Below are 20,329 nucleotides of genomic sequence, written 5' to 3' on the forward strand. Positions count from 1 at the left end.
ATGTAACATGGGCTCATGATTGTGCACATGCCAGAAGCGTGGTGTTGATGTTTTATGATCCTCTATGCGGCCATTTTCTGGTCAACTCATTTTGGGTGGGCTCGGCCCTTATCTCGATTATTTTCACTACTTTTTTTTTTTTTTTACAACCTGAAAAATGACAGCAAGTGTCTGTATCATTAGAAATTCATGAAAAAAAAGGATTAAAGAGTTTTTTTTATGGGTCCAATAAAAGGTCCACTTTGCCTTTGAGTCTGTTCACATAGCGATTGAACGTAGCTCATTTTGTGGCGTACTCTTCTTCTTTTATGATTTTTATCTCTTTAGCCATATTTTACTTCACACAAAGGTTATTACATTAAACGAAAACTAAGGAAATAGTTTAAAATAAAATTGAAAGAATATTTTCATTAACGAAATTTTTTATATTTGAGCTTTCAGAGTTCATTTGAAAAAAAAAAAATCAATATTATTCGTGACCTTTTTTCATCTTTTCTCCACAAATACTCCATAAACTAAAACTAACACAAAAATGAATAAAAACATAACTGAAAAAATCATTTTCTATATATATATATATATATATATATATATATACACATATACTGTATATATATATATATATATATAAAAAAGAAAGAAATTTGCTATAAAAATAAATAAAATTTTACTAATTTTAAAAAACTAAGGGTGTCAAAATGTGTGCATTAATTTTGAGTTAATTTAAAGTTCCTTTAAGGCCATTCATCTTTTCTTAACGTGTAATTAATGACCGCCCTTTACTTGGAATGCCTGGACTGGGGGAATTCCAGTTGCAACACAGCAGACACGTCCACATCAAAATTTAGTAGTAATTTCATAATAATGCATATATTTGTGGAGACTGGGGTCAAGTTGTATTTTACAATTCTAAAAATGTGCAGAATTTCACAAATTACTTCATGTTAAAGATTAGATGACTGTCACCAACATCTTACAAATGCAACTATGCCATCTAGTGGCAGAAAAATGACCAACACAAATCAATATCAATTTTTTTATAGTACAGTACATCTTTTTAATTTTAACTCAATTTTATGAATTATTGTATCAATGACTAAATGACGCAGCCATATTTCTATTAGTTTCCACTTTTATGTTAAAAAGAGTATGAAAATTTAGGAGGGAAAATAATTGTATATTTTAGACTAACTAACAAACTAATGAAGTAATGTGATTAATTACGATTACAAATTTTAATGGACTGACACCCCTAAAAAAAACAAAAGTTGAAAAGAAAAATCCAAAACCATTATAACCTTGCTTAACACTAGAAGAATCGCATAAAAATGAGTATTTGTGCCCTGCCCAAAGTCAGCTGGGAATGCCTTTAGCTCATCCGTGACCAAACGAGGATTTAGAAAATAGGTGGATTAAGTACCATTTGTGGTACTGTGGTTCAAAAGTGTGTCAGAAAATGCGGTCATTTCCATAACGTCAAAGGAACTGCACACACCTGGCAAAGCCACTTCCACCGACCGACCCCCTATTCTTCCCGTGACCCGCAGCGAGCGCGGCATCAGCTGTGAGTCACCATCACCAGCTCGAGGTTGCCGTGCTCGCTGCCATTCCCATCCGCTGCGCTTGCCGCCGGGCCAGATGTGTCCTGTGATATCGCAACAGGTGGTCCTTTCACCTTGGCCCGTCTAAACGACAGCCATGCACGCGTGTACCGAGAAATTCTTTTTAATCCTGGTCCTGATACTTTCTAGGGCTATTTGCAAGGGTGGTGATGTCTGTATTTGTTTTTGGTTGCCGGGCTACGAAGCAAAGCAATCCGCTTAGCAGACGCACGTTGTCTGTATGAAGATTTTTGCAGGTTATTTCACAGACGTTGTATGGAGATGGTCTTTATTTGCGTCTGGCTTCCTCTGTCAAAATTAATCCACAACTAGTTTGATAATGAATGAATTGTTTATAATAAATGTTTTTTTTTCATTCATATAGCACTTTTCCACCTTACAAGGCCCTCAAAGCGCTTTACATTCGACTACTGGTGACGTAGCATCAGTAGCAACTGGCCGTTCAGTATCTTGCTCAAAAGGATACTTTGACGTTGTCACAATGGCATGAGATCGAACCCACAACCTCTCAGACGACTACCACTGAGCCACGCCGCCCCAGTTTAAAGCTTATTTAACTTAAAACTGTCCAAATCCGCTGATTCTAGTCGCCCTTCATAAAATCAGACTGATTATCTTGACATGTATATGCATCAAACATTCCAATGCACAAAGTCATCATACAACCAAAATTGAGTTATCAAATAAATGTATAATGATTATTAATAGGCATTAGGGATGCAAATATAACGGTGATATCGCGATATATTAAAAGTGGCACAATATCGTCGTTATGTCACGATATTAAAAGCAGCACATCCTTTAAAAAGGTGAGGTTGTATTCCATTTGTGCAGTTCTAGCACCCTCTGGTGGTTAGTTCAGTTTAATTTTAAGCGGGAATGTTTTGGCCGCTGCAGCAGTTATCACTCCTGTAAATCAGGTCATACCAGCAAATACTTTTCAATATCTCCATAAATAATTATTTTTTATTTTATTTTATTGTATTTTTTAATTGTTCTTTTTACCCATTATCGTGGGCTTTTTTTTTAAATTTTTTTATATATATCGCCAACCTTCCCACAATATCGTGATATTTATCGTATCGTATCGTAGGGATATCGTTCCATCTTAATAAGGCATATGAGAGTTAAAGCCCGTACGCCACTTTGGGACGAATGTTTGCGACACTAGCAAATATTGATTTCACGTCAGGGTTCCCCCTTTCAAGGTTGCAGCGTTTCCTAAACGTTCTCAAAACAGTCTTAATAGATTCCTAAACAGTCTTAATGTTCTTTGTTGTCGCAAGGAACATTTTAAACATGTTCAAAATGTTCATGCGGCAAGAAAAAGACTGTTCAGACTGTTTAGGGAACCATTAAGACTGTTTAAGAAACAATTAAGACAGTTTAAAGAACGTATAGGAAACACTGCGAACTTGAATGAACCCTGACAAGAAATTCGTTAGCATCCCTAGTTTTAGTTTTTTCTCATGATATTATGTTGAAAAGTAAAACCCATTTACAAGGAAAATGCAGTTTATCGCCTTCAAACACACTCAGCCATTATCATCTCTCCAGCCTACTCTGCCCTTATTCCAAGCCACTTTTCCACTTTGAAGACAACGTTCCGTGCATTTATTGCTACTCGGAGCAGCCTTGCGCGGAAAAAAGCTCCACTTCCCATTGAGAACATTTCCTTTCATTCTTCTGCGGCAGGAAAGAAAAGAAGAAAGGCCCGGTTTGAAACGCAAGGCAACACGGCAGCAATATCGCGATGTTGCCGGCAGAAATCCCCATAGCAACATCCGCTGCGTGTTTTCCAAAGGGAAGAAGATGCTCGCTGGATGAAAACACTGAGCTGACAATGCCAACATCTCCCGATGTGTGCCGGGGAGTCCGTTATCTTCCGTCTGCAGCAACTTCATTCATTAAAAACTCAATTGTCATATAAAAGATGAAGATAAACAATGAGTCTCTTTTTTTGTTTTGTTTTGATAAGAAAACAATAAAGCGTTTGTTTCCTGTGCCGTCCCGGATGTTGAGCAGTCGCGTTATTCTTTCAGTCGCTTGACTGTTTGACAGTTTGACTCGTCTTCTCGTGTCAACAATCGCCGCTTCCCGTCTTCCTCCACATTGAGTTGTTGTTGTCTTTTCCGGCCCGCTGGTCTATCTTTAGCCAGGTTTTCCTTATCTCTCGCTGCTGCTTCCCAGATTTAGCCAAGCGCTCGCCAGGCAACCTCACAAAAGCCACCATGTTGTGGACCGCGGTGGCTTCCGTTTCGGTGCCAACGCGCGGACGGGTCTCGTTCCAAGTCTCTGTTGACTTTGCTGTGGATGCCAAAGCATTTTTGTTTGCCTGTCATAAGCTCTGGTTGAGTGAGAGGGAAAAGTTTCTCTTTGACAATTCAAAAGCGAATTTGCGACGATCGCACAATATGTCACGAAGGCCGTCTTCCAGTAAGGGTTTCCATTTTCTCTGCATTTCTCCGTTTTCGTACTCTAAAGATTTTGGTCCATTATAACAGAAAACTGGCCTTGAAAATCACTTGTTTTTAAATAGCATAAGCAACATGCACAAATTCGCTACACAAACTGAAAAGTGTATTGAGTGTATTGCATGAGTGAAAATTATTTTGTCCTTGCAGATGCTCCATCCCACCCCTCCCTCCCCTTTCTCACTTGCTCCGCGTCTGGTTGTCATGGTAATAAAAGACAAACTAGTCATTGGTTTAGAGTGGGTGAGGTGTGCCCTAGCTCATTTTCATGAGAAACGAGGATTTAAGATGCTGTAAAGTGAATTCAGAAATTCATTTACATCTGCTTTTTGGCTAGTCCATAGGTGTGGCTGCCACGAGCGCCTCGTAGTTGGCCATGAGTGTGTGCATGTCACGGAGAGAACGTGGAAGAGCGAGTAGGCAGGGTAGCGGTATTAAAAATAAAAATAAAAAAGCCTGACTTGACAGCCAGTGTGTAGACCGGAGTTTCAGGCTGGTGGGGGTTGAGAGAGCTATTTAGAGTGCCTCGTTGTTTGCTGCGAGTAGGTGCTCATCACAGAGAGAAAGATGGACTTAATGGGTCTGACTTGACAGCCAGGGTTTTTTGACCAGAGCTTCAGGCTGGTGGGGGTTGGGGGAGCCATTTAGAGTGCCTCGTTGTTTGCTGCGAGTAGGTGCACATCACACAGAGAAAGATGGAATTAATGGGTCTGACTTGACAGCCAGTGTGTAGGCCAGAGTTGCAGGCTGATTTAGAGCGCCTCGTTGTGTGCGCACATCATGCAGGGAACGACGGAAGAGCACGGGTGGGGGATATATTCTCAAGTTTCAAACATGTCGCTATGTGAAGGCATATGACGTAGCAGTGGTATTTGATTGACAGTTGACGGTTGAGCGGCCATGGCAACATCGTTCAAAATTAAGAGAACGCCTTTTCGAAGCCTCATTTGACAATTATTTTAATCATCCCAATTTGACAGGGTTGTTAAGAACACCCTTCTCTGCGGCGTGTCAAATTTTGAAGACATTTATTTCCAATTTGCACGGACTTTAAATACGAGTTCTGTCATTCTTGACCCTTTTGGGAATTTCGCTGGAAACATTTCACAAACTTGTTATGACACCTGGGACTCCATATCTCTTTCAAAGATTGAATTGGAACCAGGACCAGATGTTGCGATGCAATTCATATTTTGCGGTCAAAAGATCCAAATGACAAGTGCGAACACTAAAAGGATCAAATATGATAGCCCCACTCCCTCGGAATAAGAACTCCTGGCAGAAGCAAGGCATGAGTCAGCAATGGCATCACGCTTTGGAGAGCGTAACTCTCCCCCGACACGCAACCCGGCCTTTGCGCACTCTCGTCTCGCGGGTTCCGACGCCTCCACCCCCCCTGCCCCCCTGCCCCGGTGTTTATGTGCGCATCACCATATTTATGAACTCCACATGATCCCCCGCCCCTCGCTTCGCAGTCCACTGTTATTCTCGGCAGTCCGGAGGGGAGTGATGAGAACAGAGAGAGAGAGAGAACAAGCTTGTCCTCAAGAGTTTCTCCTCCGCCGCCTTCCTCATCGCCTTTCATCTCTTTTTTGGCCCTTCAGAGAAAGTGAACTTTGAAAAGGGCAAAACCGCGAGGGGATATATTATTTTCTCCCTCCTTGAATGCACTCTATCAAACTCCAGACTTATGACTTCTCCTCCATTCTTGCATGGAGAGAACAGCTCATTCATCTGTTTGCCATTAAAGATGTATGCGTCTTCTGTCTACGGTGACCGCTGTGAATCCGAATAAAACTTACTCGTTTTTCTCCAGCAGCAGGACGAGCCGTTGCCCTTCAGCGCGCACCAGCAGCCGGAGCGACGCCGGATAAACCTGGAAGGAGAAAAAAGGGGGATGAGGGCGGTGGAGGTGGCAACCTGATCTCAGCCCATCCTGCCTGCACTTCGGTGGCGCGCGAAGGCAAGCAGGATGTGAAGAGGTCGCAGCGGAGATGGCGGAAAAAGGACGACGGCTTCCGCATCATACGCTTCCCATGAGGTTAGACAAAAGTATTGGGACAGGAAGTGAAAATGGCTTGTGTCTCCAGTAGGGCTGAATGATTTTCAAAAGTCGTCAAATTGCAAATTTCCCCCCCTCAATATTGCAATTGCGATTTAATATGCAATTATTTTTTCAAGGTTCTCTTACCATATATTTTAACTAATAAAAGTAATACATTAATCTGCATTACAATAAACAATATCTGATTTATTATTCATAAATATTTTGGTATTATAGGTTAGACTTACTTATTTTGTCAATTTCATATTTTTTCACAAAATCAATTCTGTTGGTTTAGTACACACATGGTCTGTTTATTTTTCACAAATGCAAAATAAATAATATAAAATAAATAATAAAAAACAAAAATTTAAAATATTTTTTTTTACAAATGTAAAATACATACAATAAATAATATATATTAAAATAATAATAAAACTTTTTTTAAAAAAAAATATTTTTACAAACTATGAATTAATCGACAGTGTTTAGAATTCCTTGACAGCAAATCTGTTAACTGTAACTTGAATTATCTGATTTCTTCTTCAATTTCTTCTTGATTGCAGGAGCCTCGCAACATTATATCTCCTCAAGTTTGAAAGTGACAAATGAGCCAGAAATCCTCGTTGAAAAGTAATGAGTAAAAATAGATACATTTGCAATTGTGCGTACACATGTTATATTGGGTTATTTCTAACCCATTTTGGGCTATATTAAACCTAGCAGTTTTATGGGTAGGCTTTTATACTTTTTGTGTACAAGAAAGCCAGTCAGCCAGGAAATTTCCCACCAATGAGACAGCCTGGTTAGCTCATCATCGCTATTTACGTTATTGCGTCACTCACGCATCTTAGAACTTTAATACAGAGTTTTGTGTTTCAATAACTCAAGAAACATGCCGGTCCTCTGATTTTGTTAATAGTGGCGGATTTGAAATGTCGTTTGTTGTTCAACAGCTCCTAAGATAGTTGCCGGCAAGAAGTGCACTCCATCTGTGATAAGACAATCATTAGCTGCCTAATTGAAAAAAGGGTCACCTTCTCCTCTCTTAAAATGCGTCAGCAGTGGTACAACCTATCTGATGTAATTAAAAAGCCGAGGCCTAATCAACCGCGTCGGGCTTTAAGTTGCATCTCCTGTACGCTCCTCGCTTTGCCTTTTCAGAGTGGCTGATAAGTAAGTGAGTCATTAACACTCCTGCCCTTCCTCCACCGACCAACTTTTTTTTTGTGAGGAACACTGAGCAGGAACAGGAAGTTTCCTGCAACAGGGAAAATGTTTAAGGAGTTGCCAACACCGACACACACACACACTTCTTCTGGAGATCTTTATTTAAGCGCTGTTTGATAGATACATTCTATTTTTCCAGAGCTCTGCGACGGGCTGCTTGAAAGCGCATACGGAAAGCATTTGTCAATCGCGGCCACAACTAAAAAAAACATGACAACAAAGACATCAATGTATGTTGGAACACTGATCAGGCAAAAACTCATATCCAAATAGAACTATACTAGAAAGGCGAGGTAAGATCTTCTCAAGTGCCAAACAACCCCAAAATGGATCATCAACTATTTTTCACGATATAAAAAGAGTGAAATCTTTTCAGGGCAATTGCAGAGTAATAAAGAATGTATCTAAAGTGCACTCGTAAAAGCAAAGTGTTTGCATATGGATGGCTAATGAGCTTTAAACTTTAAAAATGAAAGGGAGTTTGCAAACTTGAACGCTTGAACGGAGAGATGAAGCCTCACAGGTTAGCTTAGCGCTAGCTAGCTGGTACGATCGAACACGGATGGGTTGAAAACTTTCCGAAAAGTAAAAAAACAAACAAACTTGGGTTTACAAACTTGAACGGAGAGATGAAGCCTTACAGGTTAGCTTAGCGCTAGCTAGCTGGTACGACAGAACACAGGTGGGTTGAAAACTAACAAAAGTAAAAACAACAACAACAACAACAACTTGGGTTTGCAAACTTGGAAGCAGAACGGAGAGATGAAGCCTCACAGGTTAGCTTAGCGCTAGCTAGCTGGTACGATCAAACACTGATGGGTTGAAATCTTTACGAAAAGTGAAAAAAACAAGCAAACAAACTTGGGTTTGCAAACTTGAACGCTTGAACGGACAGATGAAGCCTCACAGGTTAGCTTAGCGCTAGCTAGCTGGTACGACAGAACACGGGCAGGTTGAAAACTAACAACAATTTCTGCAGAAATTGCACTTAGTCTAGTTAACATTACAATGTTGGGACAAAAATCTAATGTAAGACTTTTTAAGGCCGAGCAAACCACATGACTTTTGTGTATTTCTGCTTACATCTTCCTTGGCAGAGTTAACCGAGAAGAATTTGAAAAGAAACAAAAGGACCAAAACAATTGGTGGGGTTGGGGCGCTTGGTCTTGGAATAAAGTCTGTCATCAAAATGTATTGATGACTCACAACTGCTTTTCTGTCGACTTGAAACGCTCTAAATGGATGCACATGTACGCATAAAACAAGCGCCCTGACATGAAACCAGCATTCAAATACGTGTTGGATTGTTGGTTTTTGTGGCGCGGCATCTCGACTCAAACAAATGCTGCGGTTTGAGGTCTGCGGACACTCTGGTCTGGAGTATTCTTGGCAGAGGTCACAAATTAGAAAGGAAAACTGACTTCATCTTTCACACATGCTATTGGACAAATACTGATTCTGAGCTACTCCAGATGATGAACAATGTCACATTGTGTTTTTGTATACTATTGATGACTTCTTTAATTGTGTCGTGATATCGGTGGGATTAAGAGGCGGATTAAGTCAGGTAAATCCCCGCCTGTCAAATCCATCCGTCTTAATCGGCAAGTGAACAATGCATGAATGCTAATGACAAAATAAGGCACACGCACAGGGGATGAGTATATATCTATGTATTAGGGGTGGGAATCTTTGAATGTCTCACGATTCAATTCCGATTTTTTGGGTCTGCGATTCGATTTTCGATTAAGAATGATTTTTGATTCAAAATGATTTGATTGACAATTATTTTTGCTTCAATCTATAGATGTGCAAGGAATTGTAATGACCTACTCCAGTCTGACTCGCTAATGCTAATTAGCGCGCTACTTGCGGCACTTTTATCACTCAAAAGAACGGCTCCACGCTGAAAAAAACTAACTTTTATTGGAATAACTTGATCGTGACTTTTTCCTTCTACTCTCTAATGTGGCTACAACTTAACAGTGTATTAGACCGCGTGGAACCATACTTTCCCTCAGTAGCCAAACCGGGTACAACATGAACAACAGCGCTCCCAATAAAGGCGCACACAGACAAAGGCAAGACAGTATAAAATTATTTAAATAAAATCGATTTTGGGACATTTAAAATCGATTCTGAATCATACTAAATGAGAATCGATTTTTTGGCACACCCCTACTAGACATGTGAAGGTGTGAATCTTTAGGGGCGGACTTATCATTAGGCAAACACAGGAGATTTCCAGGGACTCCAAACAATCTGACAAAAACAGATCAATAAAGTTGTGTTTGATTTAAAGCACGATGAAAAGAAAAGCTTTTATCAAAACTAGCAACTTGGCAAGGGGTTCAAAAATGAGCAGTACACAGATGTGGAGACCCCCCCCCACCCCAAATGATTAAATACGACCTTGCTGATGGACCTTGGTCTACCGAGTGTTGTTCTAGTGAATATCGGGCGTGTTGCCTTGAAACGGCCTTGTGAGTACATACCCCCGGTTCGAGTTGGCTGAGGGGTCCGCTGTGCCGGCCCGTAAGCAGCAGAGGTACGGTGGTCTCGTAGCGTTGTGCTGGAGATGGCTGTTCAGCCTTGGCTGAGGCACTTCCTGTTAAACACAGCGACAACACATAACCCCGACGTGAGCTATGACTTTAAATCACAGACGGGGTTTAAAATACGACGAGAGAAAAGCCCATGCATCAACACTCGGCGGATCATTTATTAGCCGGACAATGGGAAGCATTTTTCCCCTCACTTGCACACAGTCAGAAAAGATTATCCTGAGAAATAATCATGTGGTGATGAATATGATGAGGTGATTAGACATTCATATGACTTTCATAGTCATAACGAGGCGAATCATAACTATGGCATGGCTTGCGACTTGAAGGAGTTTGACGCCATTCAAAGTGTACTTGAGGTCATACAATTAGCATATTAAAAATTTTGGGGGGGAATATGCTTCTGAAGTTACACAAAGACTCTGACTCATGCAAGATGTCATTTAAGGCTTGGTTACCGGAACAAATTAAATGAATGAGCAGAAGTGGGTAGAATAGACACAAAATGTATTCAAGAGTAATGTTGGCTTTAGAGTATAAAATTACTTGGGTAAGAGTAAATATTCAGTGAAAAAAAAAAAAAAAGTAACTGGTGATGAATTATCTTTAAGAAATGCGTAAATTCAAAGTAACCAAAGTAAAACAACAGGCAAAACAATAATAAATTCAATTTTTATAAAATAACCCAAATTAAAGCAAATTCAGCCACAAAAAAAAGAAGAAGTATTTTTTGTTCACACTCATGAAACAGCACAAGTTGAAAGTATAGTCCTTGTAGGCTGAAATGTGGACATTTTTGGCCAGATGAAGATATATGTTTTATAAAGAGTAGATAGATTAAATGTGAGGGACGATTAAGATAAAAAATGTGATACTTTGAAAACAATGGCAGTTTGTGGGTGTTGACTTCCTGACATCTGAACCGTTGCCACCGTAAGACATCATGTGACACCAGTCACTCTGACAAACCAAGTGTTTCTTAAGAACTCAAGTTAAAATGATCTCTGACAGGGAGAATTTCCCCCAAAATTAATATTCACTCCCGGACATTTTCACTGAAGCAACCACCTTCGCTCCCGGCTGTTATACTGGATTTAGACTGATCTTGCAAGGTCCACGGAATATTGTGTTCTATTGCTATAATAACATGGAACCTACCAAAAGAAAGATTCGAGTCTCTTCTTTCATCAGGAAAAAAAAAGTATATTTGCATTTTTTTTCCCGTTTTGCAGAAATTAGCATTAGAATATAGCCAAATTTGATCATTATTCACATTCCTGGTGAAAACACTGTCAAAAAGAGCTTGCTGCAACATGGCCCTGGTTGATCTCTTATACTCTGCTGCCACCTGCTGGCCATTTTTTTGTAATAACTACCATTGCTTTAAGCCACCTCTTCATGTCAGAAGCTGCATCAAAGCCTTCTGTATGGAGAGAGGATGCAATCCATCCATTTTGTTATTTCTCCTAACATATTGTGCTGCCGCCCTCTGTGCAAATGTCAATCAGAGCTGAGCATTGTTACCCAACTCTTGTATTGGATCTCATCAGACGGCGCAGGTGAACTTTATGAAGTAGCTTACGAGTGTATATTGGAAACCCGGGGCCATCACAAATTGGGCTATTTGAGTTGAGTGGAAAAAGTTCTTTACGGTGAAGCGCCGTATATCCCAGCAGGACACAGAAACGGTATCACAACCACATCAATAATTGACGCGATTGAAAATCCAACGCCTTCCGGAACCAGCACACATGATGAAAATTCCCCTTCCGCATGATCAGATAGAGAGCTTTAAATGCGCTTCCTCCCATTAGTATTCATGAGGTCACATGATCAAATTGTAAATATAGCGAGCGTGTGACGAAACGCATTAAGACAAATCAAGCCAATTGTGGGAATCGTCTTCCGTCTGCTCTCCTCCCACAGACGGGAGGAGATGAGGAAAGGGTGAGGAAGAAGAAAAAAGGGGGACATGGGATGTTCAAGGTTCCACAACAAACAAAAAAAAATAATGTTTTGCCGGTCCCCCGGGACGCCAACGTAAAGCCTTGGTGGGAATGTGTGGCCAAGAGAAGGGGGAAGTGGGGGTGCACCCAGAGTTCAGTGGTACACTCTCGCCTCAGCACATACAATGTTTACCATCGCACTCCTCCCTCCCCAGTGGTCATGTATTCATTTATAGCTAGGCTACGTCTGTAAATAAAGTCTGTCGTCCTCTTTGAAGACAAGTCATAACTGCATTTCCATCAACTTCAAACGCTGGAAATGAGTGCGCGTTAATCCATAAAACAAGCGGCCCGGCATTAAAAGTGGATTTGATGTGTTGAATTGTTGGCTCGGAAATACATCAGCGTGACTCAAATAAATGCTGCGGTTTGAAGGCTAATTAAAAACGAAGGAGCAGTAAAAAAGGAAAGTCATGCGGGCTTGTTAATGAAAGGCTCGTAATTCGCGTCACATTCCTGATTGATTCATCGAATTACACCGGGCGGGACTTGCCGATGCAAGTGCGTGTGATTTGTATACATGCACCCATTTTCGAACGTGCTTATTTCAATTAAGGTCAAGGGTCAGCTGGAGCCAATCCCAGCGGGGTACACACCCTGGACCGATTGCCGGCCATTCAGACTCACATTCACGCCAAAAGACAATTTAGTGTCCCTGCTTCAGGGCAAACACCAAGAAAACTAAGTGCAGTGTGAAAAGGCCTTGATTGTTAATATTGCAGCATTTGTTTATAAAAGCAGTGGTTAATTGATACCTTTCATTTGTAATATATGTAAGAATGGGAAAAAAATGAGAAGCGCTACAAATTTGGCATTCACTAAAGTCTTTTTGTTGAAATATTAACACAGTGTTGACCTATTTTAAAACTTGTAGGATGTCGGTTACTATTTTGAAAATGTCCTAAAATGTCAAAGCATACCAATTAAGTAGTTCTGGCATTCAATTTTGCATGTGAACAAAAAAAAAAAAAAACCAACAACCTCAGACTGACGAATGGTTGCTTAAAAAGGAAGGTAACGATTAGTCATTAGGAACAAAAAGAACAAACAATGACAAAAAAATAGACCAGGGCTAATAAGCAGTTAATGATTTTACTAAAAGGTTTCTCGAGAGTTGCTTATTTTTCTTTAAGTCAATTGTAAACAAAAGACAAAAACACAATAATGGAGCTTTCCAGTTACATCCAATTATTGATCTCTGAGAAGAAGAAAAAACTAGTTAAGAGAATGACGAAAGAGCTCAAACACAATAGTTTCACAATGTCCGCTTTCTACAAATGGCACCGCATCACTTGTACAGAATCCAACCAAATTCTTGACTGCGAATAAATCTTCACGTCAAATCAAATCAAGTTGTGTTCGCAGGAGAGACCTTTATTCAATAAGAGCTTTTTGTACCTCCACCAAGGCAAAACATTGGCGTGTCAGTATTTTCCTTTCGCTTACTTTTTCATCTGTCAACTCCCTCCGTTTTTATTTCCCAAGTGATAACACATCAATGGAATTAGTAGAGAAATGGAGAAGGTGCTAATCCTCCCCTCTGTGGGGGACCCCCCCCCCCCCCCAGCACCACCCCTTTTCTGAGCCGTAGCAAACAGGAATAACCTTTAAGATGGAACGGCTCATCGTAATAGGAGGTTTTATCCAGAGTCATCCCGGGGGCGCGACCAGTCGAGGAGTCAATTCCTGTCTTGTCTCACACAGATTTGAGCCTGATGGGAATTTAGTGGGGGGGATTTAGGGATTAGCGGGAATTTATTACACATGCTGGGTCACCTCCCAGTCAGTGGTGAGGGGTTGACAACCTCCCAATGTCATGTTTTTTTTTTTTTTTTCGTTGACTTGTTCTTAAAAACAAGGAAGTGCATTTCAAGATTTCCCTGCATAGTCCTTAAAAAGCACAAACATAAATATATATTTTCAAATCACTTGGGATTTAGCAACACACACAGACGCGTCGCAAACAAAAGGATAAAAAGGTCACAAAATGCTGCTCGGCAAGGGAATCTTCTGTCTCTTTTTTCCTATTACATATTCACGAGTGGCAATTGCATGTTGCGGCGCTTACAAATCAGGTATCCAGCAATTATTGTTTGTGTGCGTTTCATACTCACACAACCTAATTAATGAACCAACGTTATGAAGAATAGAAAAATGAAAAGGCGAGATGACGCTGGATAATCACCAAAGGAACAAAACATTTCATTTGGCAGATGATTCATAATGTATGGGGGGGGGGGGGGGGGGTCAGATGTTATGAATAAATGAATGTTTGTTCTGCATTGTAATCTAAATGTCAACAGGCAGACGTGTATTTCGAGTGTCTGAGCTTCACTGGAGACAATCAGAAAATAAAAAAAAATAAAAAGATCCGAGTCCAACTGCAATGTGAAAAGTCTTACGTTGTAGTCAATGTTGTATCACTCCAGTCCTATAGGTGGCAGTAGTACACATTTCAATCTGTTTGATAACTACCTGACAACTAATCGCAAAGAAAAATGACAATTCTATCTTGCGAATTCCCATGCAACCCGCCTCCAAGGCCAAGTATACCAGTTTTACAGGACGATTGTGACTGTTCCACTCTAGTCCTCTTGGTGGCGGTAACGTGCATTACAAAGTTGCTGACAACTTCCACACACAGCAAGTCACTGCATTTCTCCCTTGGTCGGCTGACCTGAGGTTCTTCAATCGATTTAATAATTCTTGCATAAATCTGCAAGCTAGCTAGTTAGTTAACCACCCGACTCATTAACACTGCTGTCCAAAGATTTTTGAAAATCCTGATAGAGTTTTTAAATCATTCTAAATTCTATTAATCTCGCTAACTAACAAAAGTGATTAACAGCGACAAAAACATTTGTCGTTGGTCCTTGTGAAGTTGTGATACTACTGTCGAAAGTCTCCTAAAAATCTGCTGTGTTTAATTCTGCTAACCGACCAACTGAGTTTCACACTAACTAACTAGCTAACTAACTAACTAACCAATAGCCATCAACACTGGTCCTTCGCCCATGTGATCCAAGTTTTGAGTAATTTAATTGCTATTACTATTACTAATACTAGTAGTACTATTAACTGACTAACTGACCAACACCAGTATACAAAGTGTATACAAGTATATACAAAGTATGCAAGTGAAAATTGGAATGATGTAGTTTCTTAGTAGGTCGCGTGTGGAACTTTAAATAAATGGCTAACTAACTAACTAACTAACTACAACCATCAACACTGGTCCTTTGCCCATGTTACCAAAGTTTTGGGGAATTCACCTGCTATTACTATTACTAATACTAATACTAGTAGTACTACTAACTGACTAACACCAGTATACAAAGTCTTGAAAACTGGAATTGCGTAGTTTCTTAGTAGGCCGCGTGTAGAACTTTAAATAAATGGCTACCTAGCTATCGAACTAAGTAACTAACTAACTAACTAAATAACTGATCAACAGCCTGCGTGACACCAGTCTACTTATATTATCTTAACTGACACTACTGTCCAATGTGTCTTGAAAAGCGATAGGCCTATATTGTGTTTTTTGTTATGTTTGTTTTGCACAGGTTACTAGTGGAGATCTAACTAGCTAGCAAACTAACTACCTACCTAACTCTGTAACTAACCAACTAACAAACTGGGGCTCAAGTTGTTGACCTATGGTGAGTCTTGGTAACTGTTCTGTTAGATGAATGACAACAAGATACAGCAGCAATAACTCCAACACTTTCCTACTAACTAACTAACTGCAATCAAAACATTCTTCCAAAGCTTCCGTTTTGTGTTATTCTGCCATCAAACTAACCGCTTTTGTTTTGTACAATTCAAGCTTGGCCAGTTAATAAAACATTCCACAGGCGCTTGCATTTTTACCTAAAAATTGAATCTGTTCTTTTCTCACACGTTGCCCGTCAAGCAGTTTTTGCATAATCCTGCCAACGCTCCGACAAAAACCGTTACCCCTGTGGGTGGAGGTTATTACATACTTAATGGGGATCGGTAAGCGCCTTCAGCACTTGTCTGAAGCCGACTGAGGAAGTGTAACAACACAGCCATCAATCAAACACTCCAGGGGAGGCGGCTGTATTGTCTGTCTTCCAGATGCGTTCGTACTCGTGGCATGCGGAAAGCGTCCTTCCAGACGGATCAGCTTGTAGGCTCTCGCGCAGCCTGGCTGACGTCAGCGTATCTGCGGCGTGCCTTCCCGAGGCCAAAGACGGCAAGACGCTGAACGGCACCGATGGCCGCCATGACCAATGATGCCCCGCTGAAGAAGGCAACAAATCAATGGCAGCCTGTTCTCAAAATGTCAAGTGACAAGAAGCCACCCGGCGGCCTTCCAAAGACAAACCACGGCGAGGTCATTTCCGTAATGGCTTTCGCAGACGTTGCTTGTTTTAACCCGGATGGCGGCCATTCATCAGCGAGATGCGCCACTTCCATCCCGGGGAAAAAAACAGCGTTGAAAGGTGGGCCGCGCTCCCCACGGGGGAGATGCGAGAAAGGGAGAGGGATGTTCGCTCTGGCTTTGTTTGGCCAACGCAGACGCGCTAATCTTTCTAATGAATGCCGTCTGACGCTGCTGCCGGGACCAGATCACATCCACAAATCTAAATCCAGGTCATTTGGGCGTCTGGCTAATTATTTATTGAGCTTTCTCGGCTCAAAAATGCCATCGGAATACTCCCCCAAACAGTTGACATGCGCGAGGAGATTCGAACCCAGCGATTCATCATGGTTGAAAAATACAACATGTGAAATCATTTGCAACTGCCGGTTTTATGGTCGCTGATAAAACTTGATTTAAACACTCCCAAATGTTTTTTCTCCCCTTTTAATGAGTTCAATAGTCTAGTAACGAATGTTGGATGACTCACAAACACAGCGCAATATTTTTTTTTCTGAAGGGGGGGGGGGTGTACTTATCTTGATTTAATCACGACAGACAGTTTCATGGACTATACATTACTGCGCAAAAAGTCTTAGGTCACCGTTACATTTTGTTGTTTCAGCACTGCTGTAATGACCATACGTAACTTGAATGTCAGGCGGTAGAACGCAGACCTCCGCCAAGGCGACTGTTGACAAAATTGAAAAAAAAAGTGACGTGTCTGTGCTTGTTTTTTGTTTTGTATTATTTGTCGGTAGGCTACTTCCTGTTTCATGGGGGGTTGATGGGGCGGTACCATTATGAGCCTGGATTCTTCCATTGATGCCATAGTGACACAAATGGTAGTTTTTTTTCAAAATCTAACAAAATGTACTGAGTTTTGGCATTTTTATAATTTTGTATCAGCCTCTTTTCGATTGCAAATCTGCATTAGGATTCTCCCAGCCAATGAAAATAACAAAAAAGGCACTTCATTGACTAATTGCTGATTTGAAATGATATGCAGTACAAACATACTTCCACATTAATTAATATATTGAGTTGATTTTTGTGAAGAAAAAAAAATGCACAAAATGAGTGCTTGCACTTGATGCATTCAAACCATTTTTTTAAAATACTTTGTCCTTCACTCCCCAAGACGTATTTATACGTTTTTTTATGCAAGAGCATACAGAAGGCCTGGATGCAGCTTCTGACATGAAGAGATGGCTTAAAGCAATGGTAGTTATTACAAAAAACGGCCAGCAGGTGGCAGCAGTGTATAAGAGATCAGCCAGGGCCATAAACAAGCTCTTTTTGCCAGTGTTTTCAACAGGTTTGTGAATAATGATAAAACTTAGCTATATTTTAATGCTAATTGCTGAAAAATGGAAACAGATACAAATCTACTTTTTTCCTGAAGAAAGAAGAGACTCTAATCTTTATTTTGGTAGGTTCCATGTTTTTATAGCAATAGAACAGAATATTCCGTGGGCCTTTTAAAATCAGTCAAAATCCAGTAGAATTGTATTATGAAAATGAATATATTCAAAAGACGTATTTTGGAATCATGAATGTATTTTGTCAAGTTTTGTCATATACTGTATCTGGTTCGGAAGTGTACGGTCCTATGTGGTCCTCCGGTAGCACTGATAACACATTGTGGTGCCCTCCGGCGTTTAAGCTGCCCATCCCTGCGCTAAATTGAATGTGAGTGTGAATGCTTGTTTGTCCCGATGTGTCCTGTGATGAGCCACCAGTCATTTATCCCACCCGTGACCCTAATGAGGACAAGCGCTACATAAAATGGATGGATGGATGTTTTCATACTAGCTAAGTAAGCTAACTCAAGTCCTCAACTGTGTCCAGGTAGGGGTCCCGGTACGATGCACGCTCTGATGTTTTCTTGACTACGTTTCGGGCGTCCTGCCATGTTTGGGCTACTGAACTACTAAACTGCGCTCGGCCTGGATTTGGGCACGAATCAGTCAGCGCGTGGCAGCAGCCCAACGTTGGCTCTCGTTGCAAAATCTGACTCGTCTGGCAACTACTTGGACACAGACCACTAAGTTCCTGCCTCGGCTTGTAAACACACTTTTTAGCTTTGGCTATATCGTCAAATAAGACCAAAAAGTGAGTGTTATTATCTACTTTCCTCCCCGCATACTTCTCACGTTGGATCTCATTAGTACCTAATATTGTGGCTTAGGTGAAAATTGGAAGAAAGCCACGACAAACAATCCACGGAGGCGGCGGAGTTGATATCCCGCTGATATCAAAGGGGAGCCTCGTGCTGCCCTACTTCACTATATTTACTACTCGCTGCATTCACACTCGGATCAACTCCTCCTATGGGTGAAAGTTTTAACGACTCCGCTGAGATGATGTGCGCGCTAAACATCTGGATAGCATTCTTGACAATGTTTAGATGAAAAAAATAAATAAAAATCCAAATCAATGATAGATATGGGTTAACCGTTTAACAAGGCCACAAGAAAAGCAACCAAAATATTAGAAACAGCTGTTAGTGAGTTGCATTTGTACGCCATTGCAAGGTACAACCAAAACAATAGAAAATATTCGACAGTGGTGCTTTGAGATACAAGCACATGGGGACACTAGTGAATTCAACTCACTTCACATTAGCAGTACTTTGGACTTCAACCACACATATAGATATTCAATATAACAGTATAATGTAACTCACGGTCATATATTCTTTATGCTCTGTCACGAGATGTCTACCATGCATTGAAGTACAGTACAATATTATAGAGTGCTACTATGATCATTAAAACACGTTACACTTTTTGGGGGTTGCTTTTTTTGGGGAGGCTGGAACAGATTAATAGCATTTCCATTCATTTCAGTGGGGAAAGACGATCTGAGTTACGAAATGACTTACATTTGTAAAGTATCTCAAGGTATATATATTGTGAATCAAAATGTTGTACTACTGTACTTGTAAATGCATAATTTGGATGCAGCTCTTGTATTGGATGTCATTTGATCAGTCATTCCAACTGTTATTCAGTTTGACTTAATTAGTCCAATAAATATTATTTACTATCTAGTGGCAATTAAATGCTCTTGCACTAGATAGCAGAGCAGTTGAAGATTTTTGCGTCTTTTTTTTTTATATTCCAGCATCAGCTTTGCGTTCAGCTAAAGAGGCCCACAGTACACACTGACAATCAATTTGTAAAGAAAATGGGGTGAAATCCATCAATCATTCTTTCGATATGTTTTGCGACTTTTTTGGGGGGTGCTTTGCGCTGATATTTCACAAATCATGAAGAAAATAAACATTCCTTCGGCTCTATACAACATTGTGAAGCATTATATCAACTAATAATGTGCAAAAGTCCATAAAACAAAGAATCAATAAATGGCAGGTCAAAATGTGAATGAAGCGCTCTGACGGGTATGCTGCTTTCACTTACCCTCCAGAGTGTTGTAAATCGCGGTGTCAGCAATAGCGACAGGCGAGGTCAGGCACCAGATGACAACCAAGACGAGAAAGCCAGAGTTCTTCCTCCACTGCCAGATTCTCATGGTGGAAAACGGACGGAAACTCTCCACTTGTGACTTGTAGCCGACACAAAAGGAGGGCTGGGGAACCGTTTCACGGCAAAAGTTGAAAGCGGGGGAAATAAAAGCTTCTTGAACCAGCCAGACTCCCAAACGCGAAGCTGTCACCGGGAAGCGGAGGGAAAAGTTCTCCTGACTCCGCTGCGCGAATGACACTCTCGAGTCTGGTGGCGGGGAAACATGTGTTAGCTTCGTGTTTCCGTGTGGGAGTTCTGCTCGAGCGCCGAGGACATGACAGCTGGAACGGCAGCGAGCAGCGAACAACACACAGTGAAGGCGAGGAGAGTAGTGAAGCGGATGACTCGCTGCCGCCGCCAGCCCTCAAACAGGCGAGCGGGCGACGTTGAGCCATGTGCGCTGAGGAGCCCGCAGGGTCCTAGCGCCAGGAGCACTCTCGCAGGGAAAAAAATAAATAATAATAATAATAAAAAA

The 20,329-nt window shown here is 40.9% G+C and overlaps 1 protein-coding gene and 1 long non-coding RNA gene across 2 annotated transcripts in view; one reads left to right on the plus strand and one right to left on the minus strand.

Moving 5' to 3' along the window:
* The window catches only part of LOC144061395 (uncharacterized), a 47,584-nt gene extending 27,771 nt beyond the window's left edge, over positions 1-19,813 (plus strand). The window contains exons 3-4 of the long non-coding RNA XR_013296177.1: positions 5,913-6,137; positions 18,176-19,813. This is a non-coding gene — a long non-coding RNA (uncharacterized LOC144061395). The remainder of the gene's footprint in view (positions 1-5,912; positions 6,138-18,175) is intronic.
* The window catches only part of adam12b (ADAM metallopeptidase domain 12b), a 67,316-nt gene extending 47,429 nt beyond the window's left edge, over positions 1-19,887 (minus strand). Inside the window, exons 1-3 of the mRNA XM_077581797.1 lie at positions 19,750-19,887; positions 9,866-9,978; positions 5,899-5,972 (exon numbers count right to left, since the gene is read on the minus strand). Coding sequence (XP_077437923.1) covers positions 5,899-5,972; positions 9,866-9,978; positions 19,750-19,861 — 299 coding nt within the window. The 5' untranslated portion in view covers positions 19,862-19,887. The remainder of the gene's footprint in view (positions 1-5,898; positions 5,973-9,865; positions 9,979-19,749) is intronic.
* Between the last annotated feature and the right edge of the window lie 442 nt (positions 19,888-20,329).

This window comes from Vanacampus margaritifer, chromosome 12, assembly GCF_051991255.1.
Source record: "Vanacampus margaritifer isolate UIUO_Vmar chromosome 12, RoL_Vmar_1.0, whole genome shotgun sequence".
NCBI lineage: Eukaryota > Metazoa > Chordata > Actinopteri > Syngnathiformes > Syngnathidae > Vanacampus > Vanacampus margaritifer.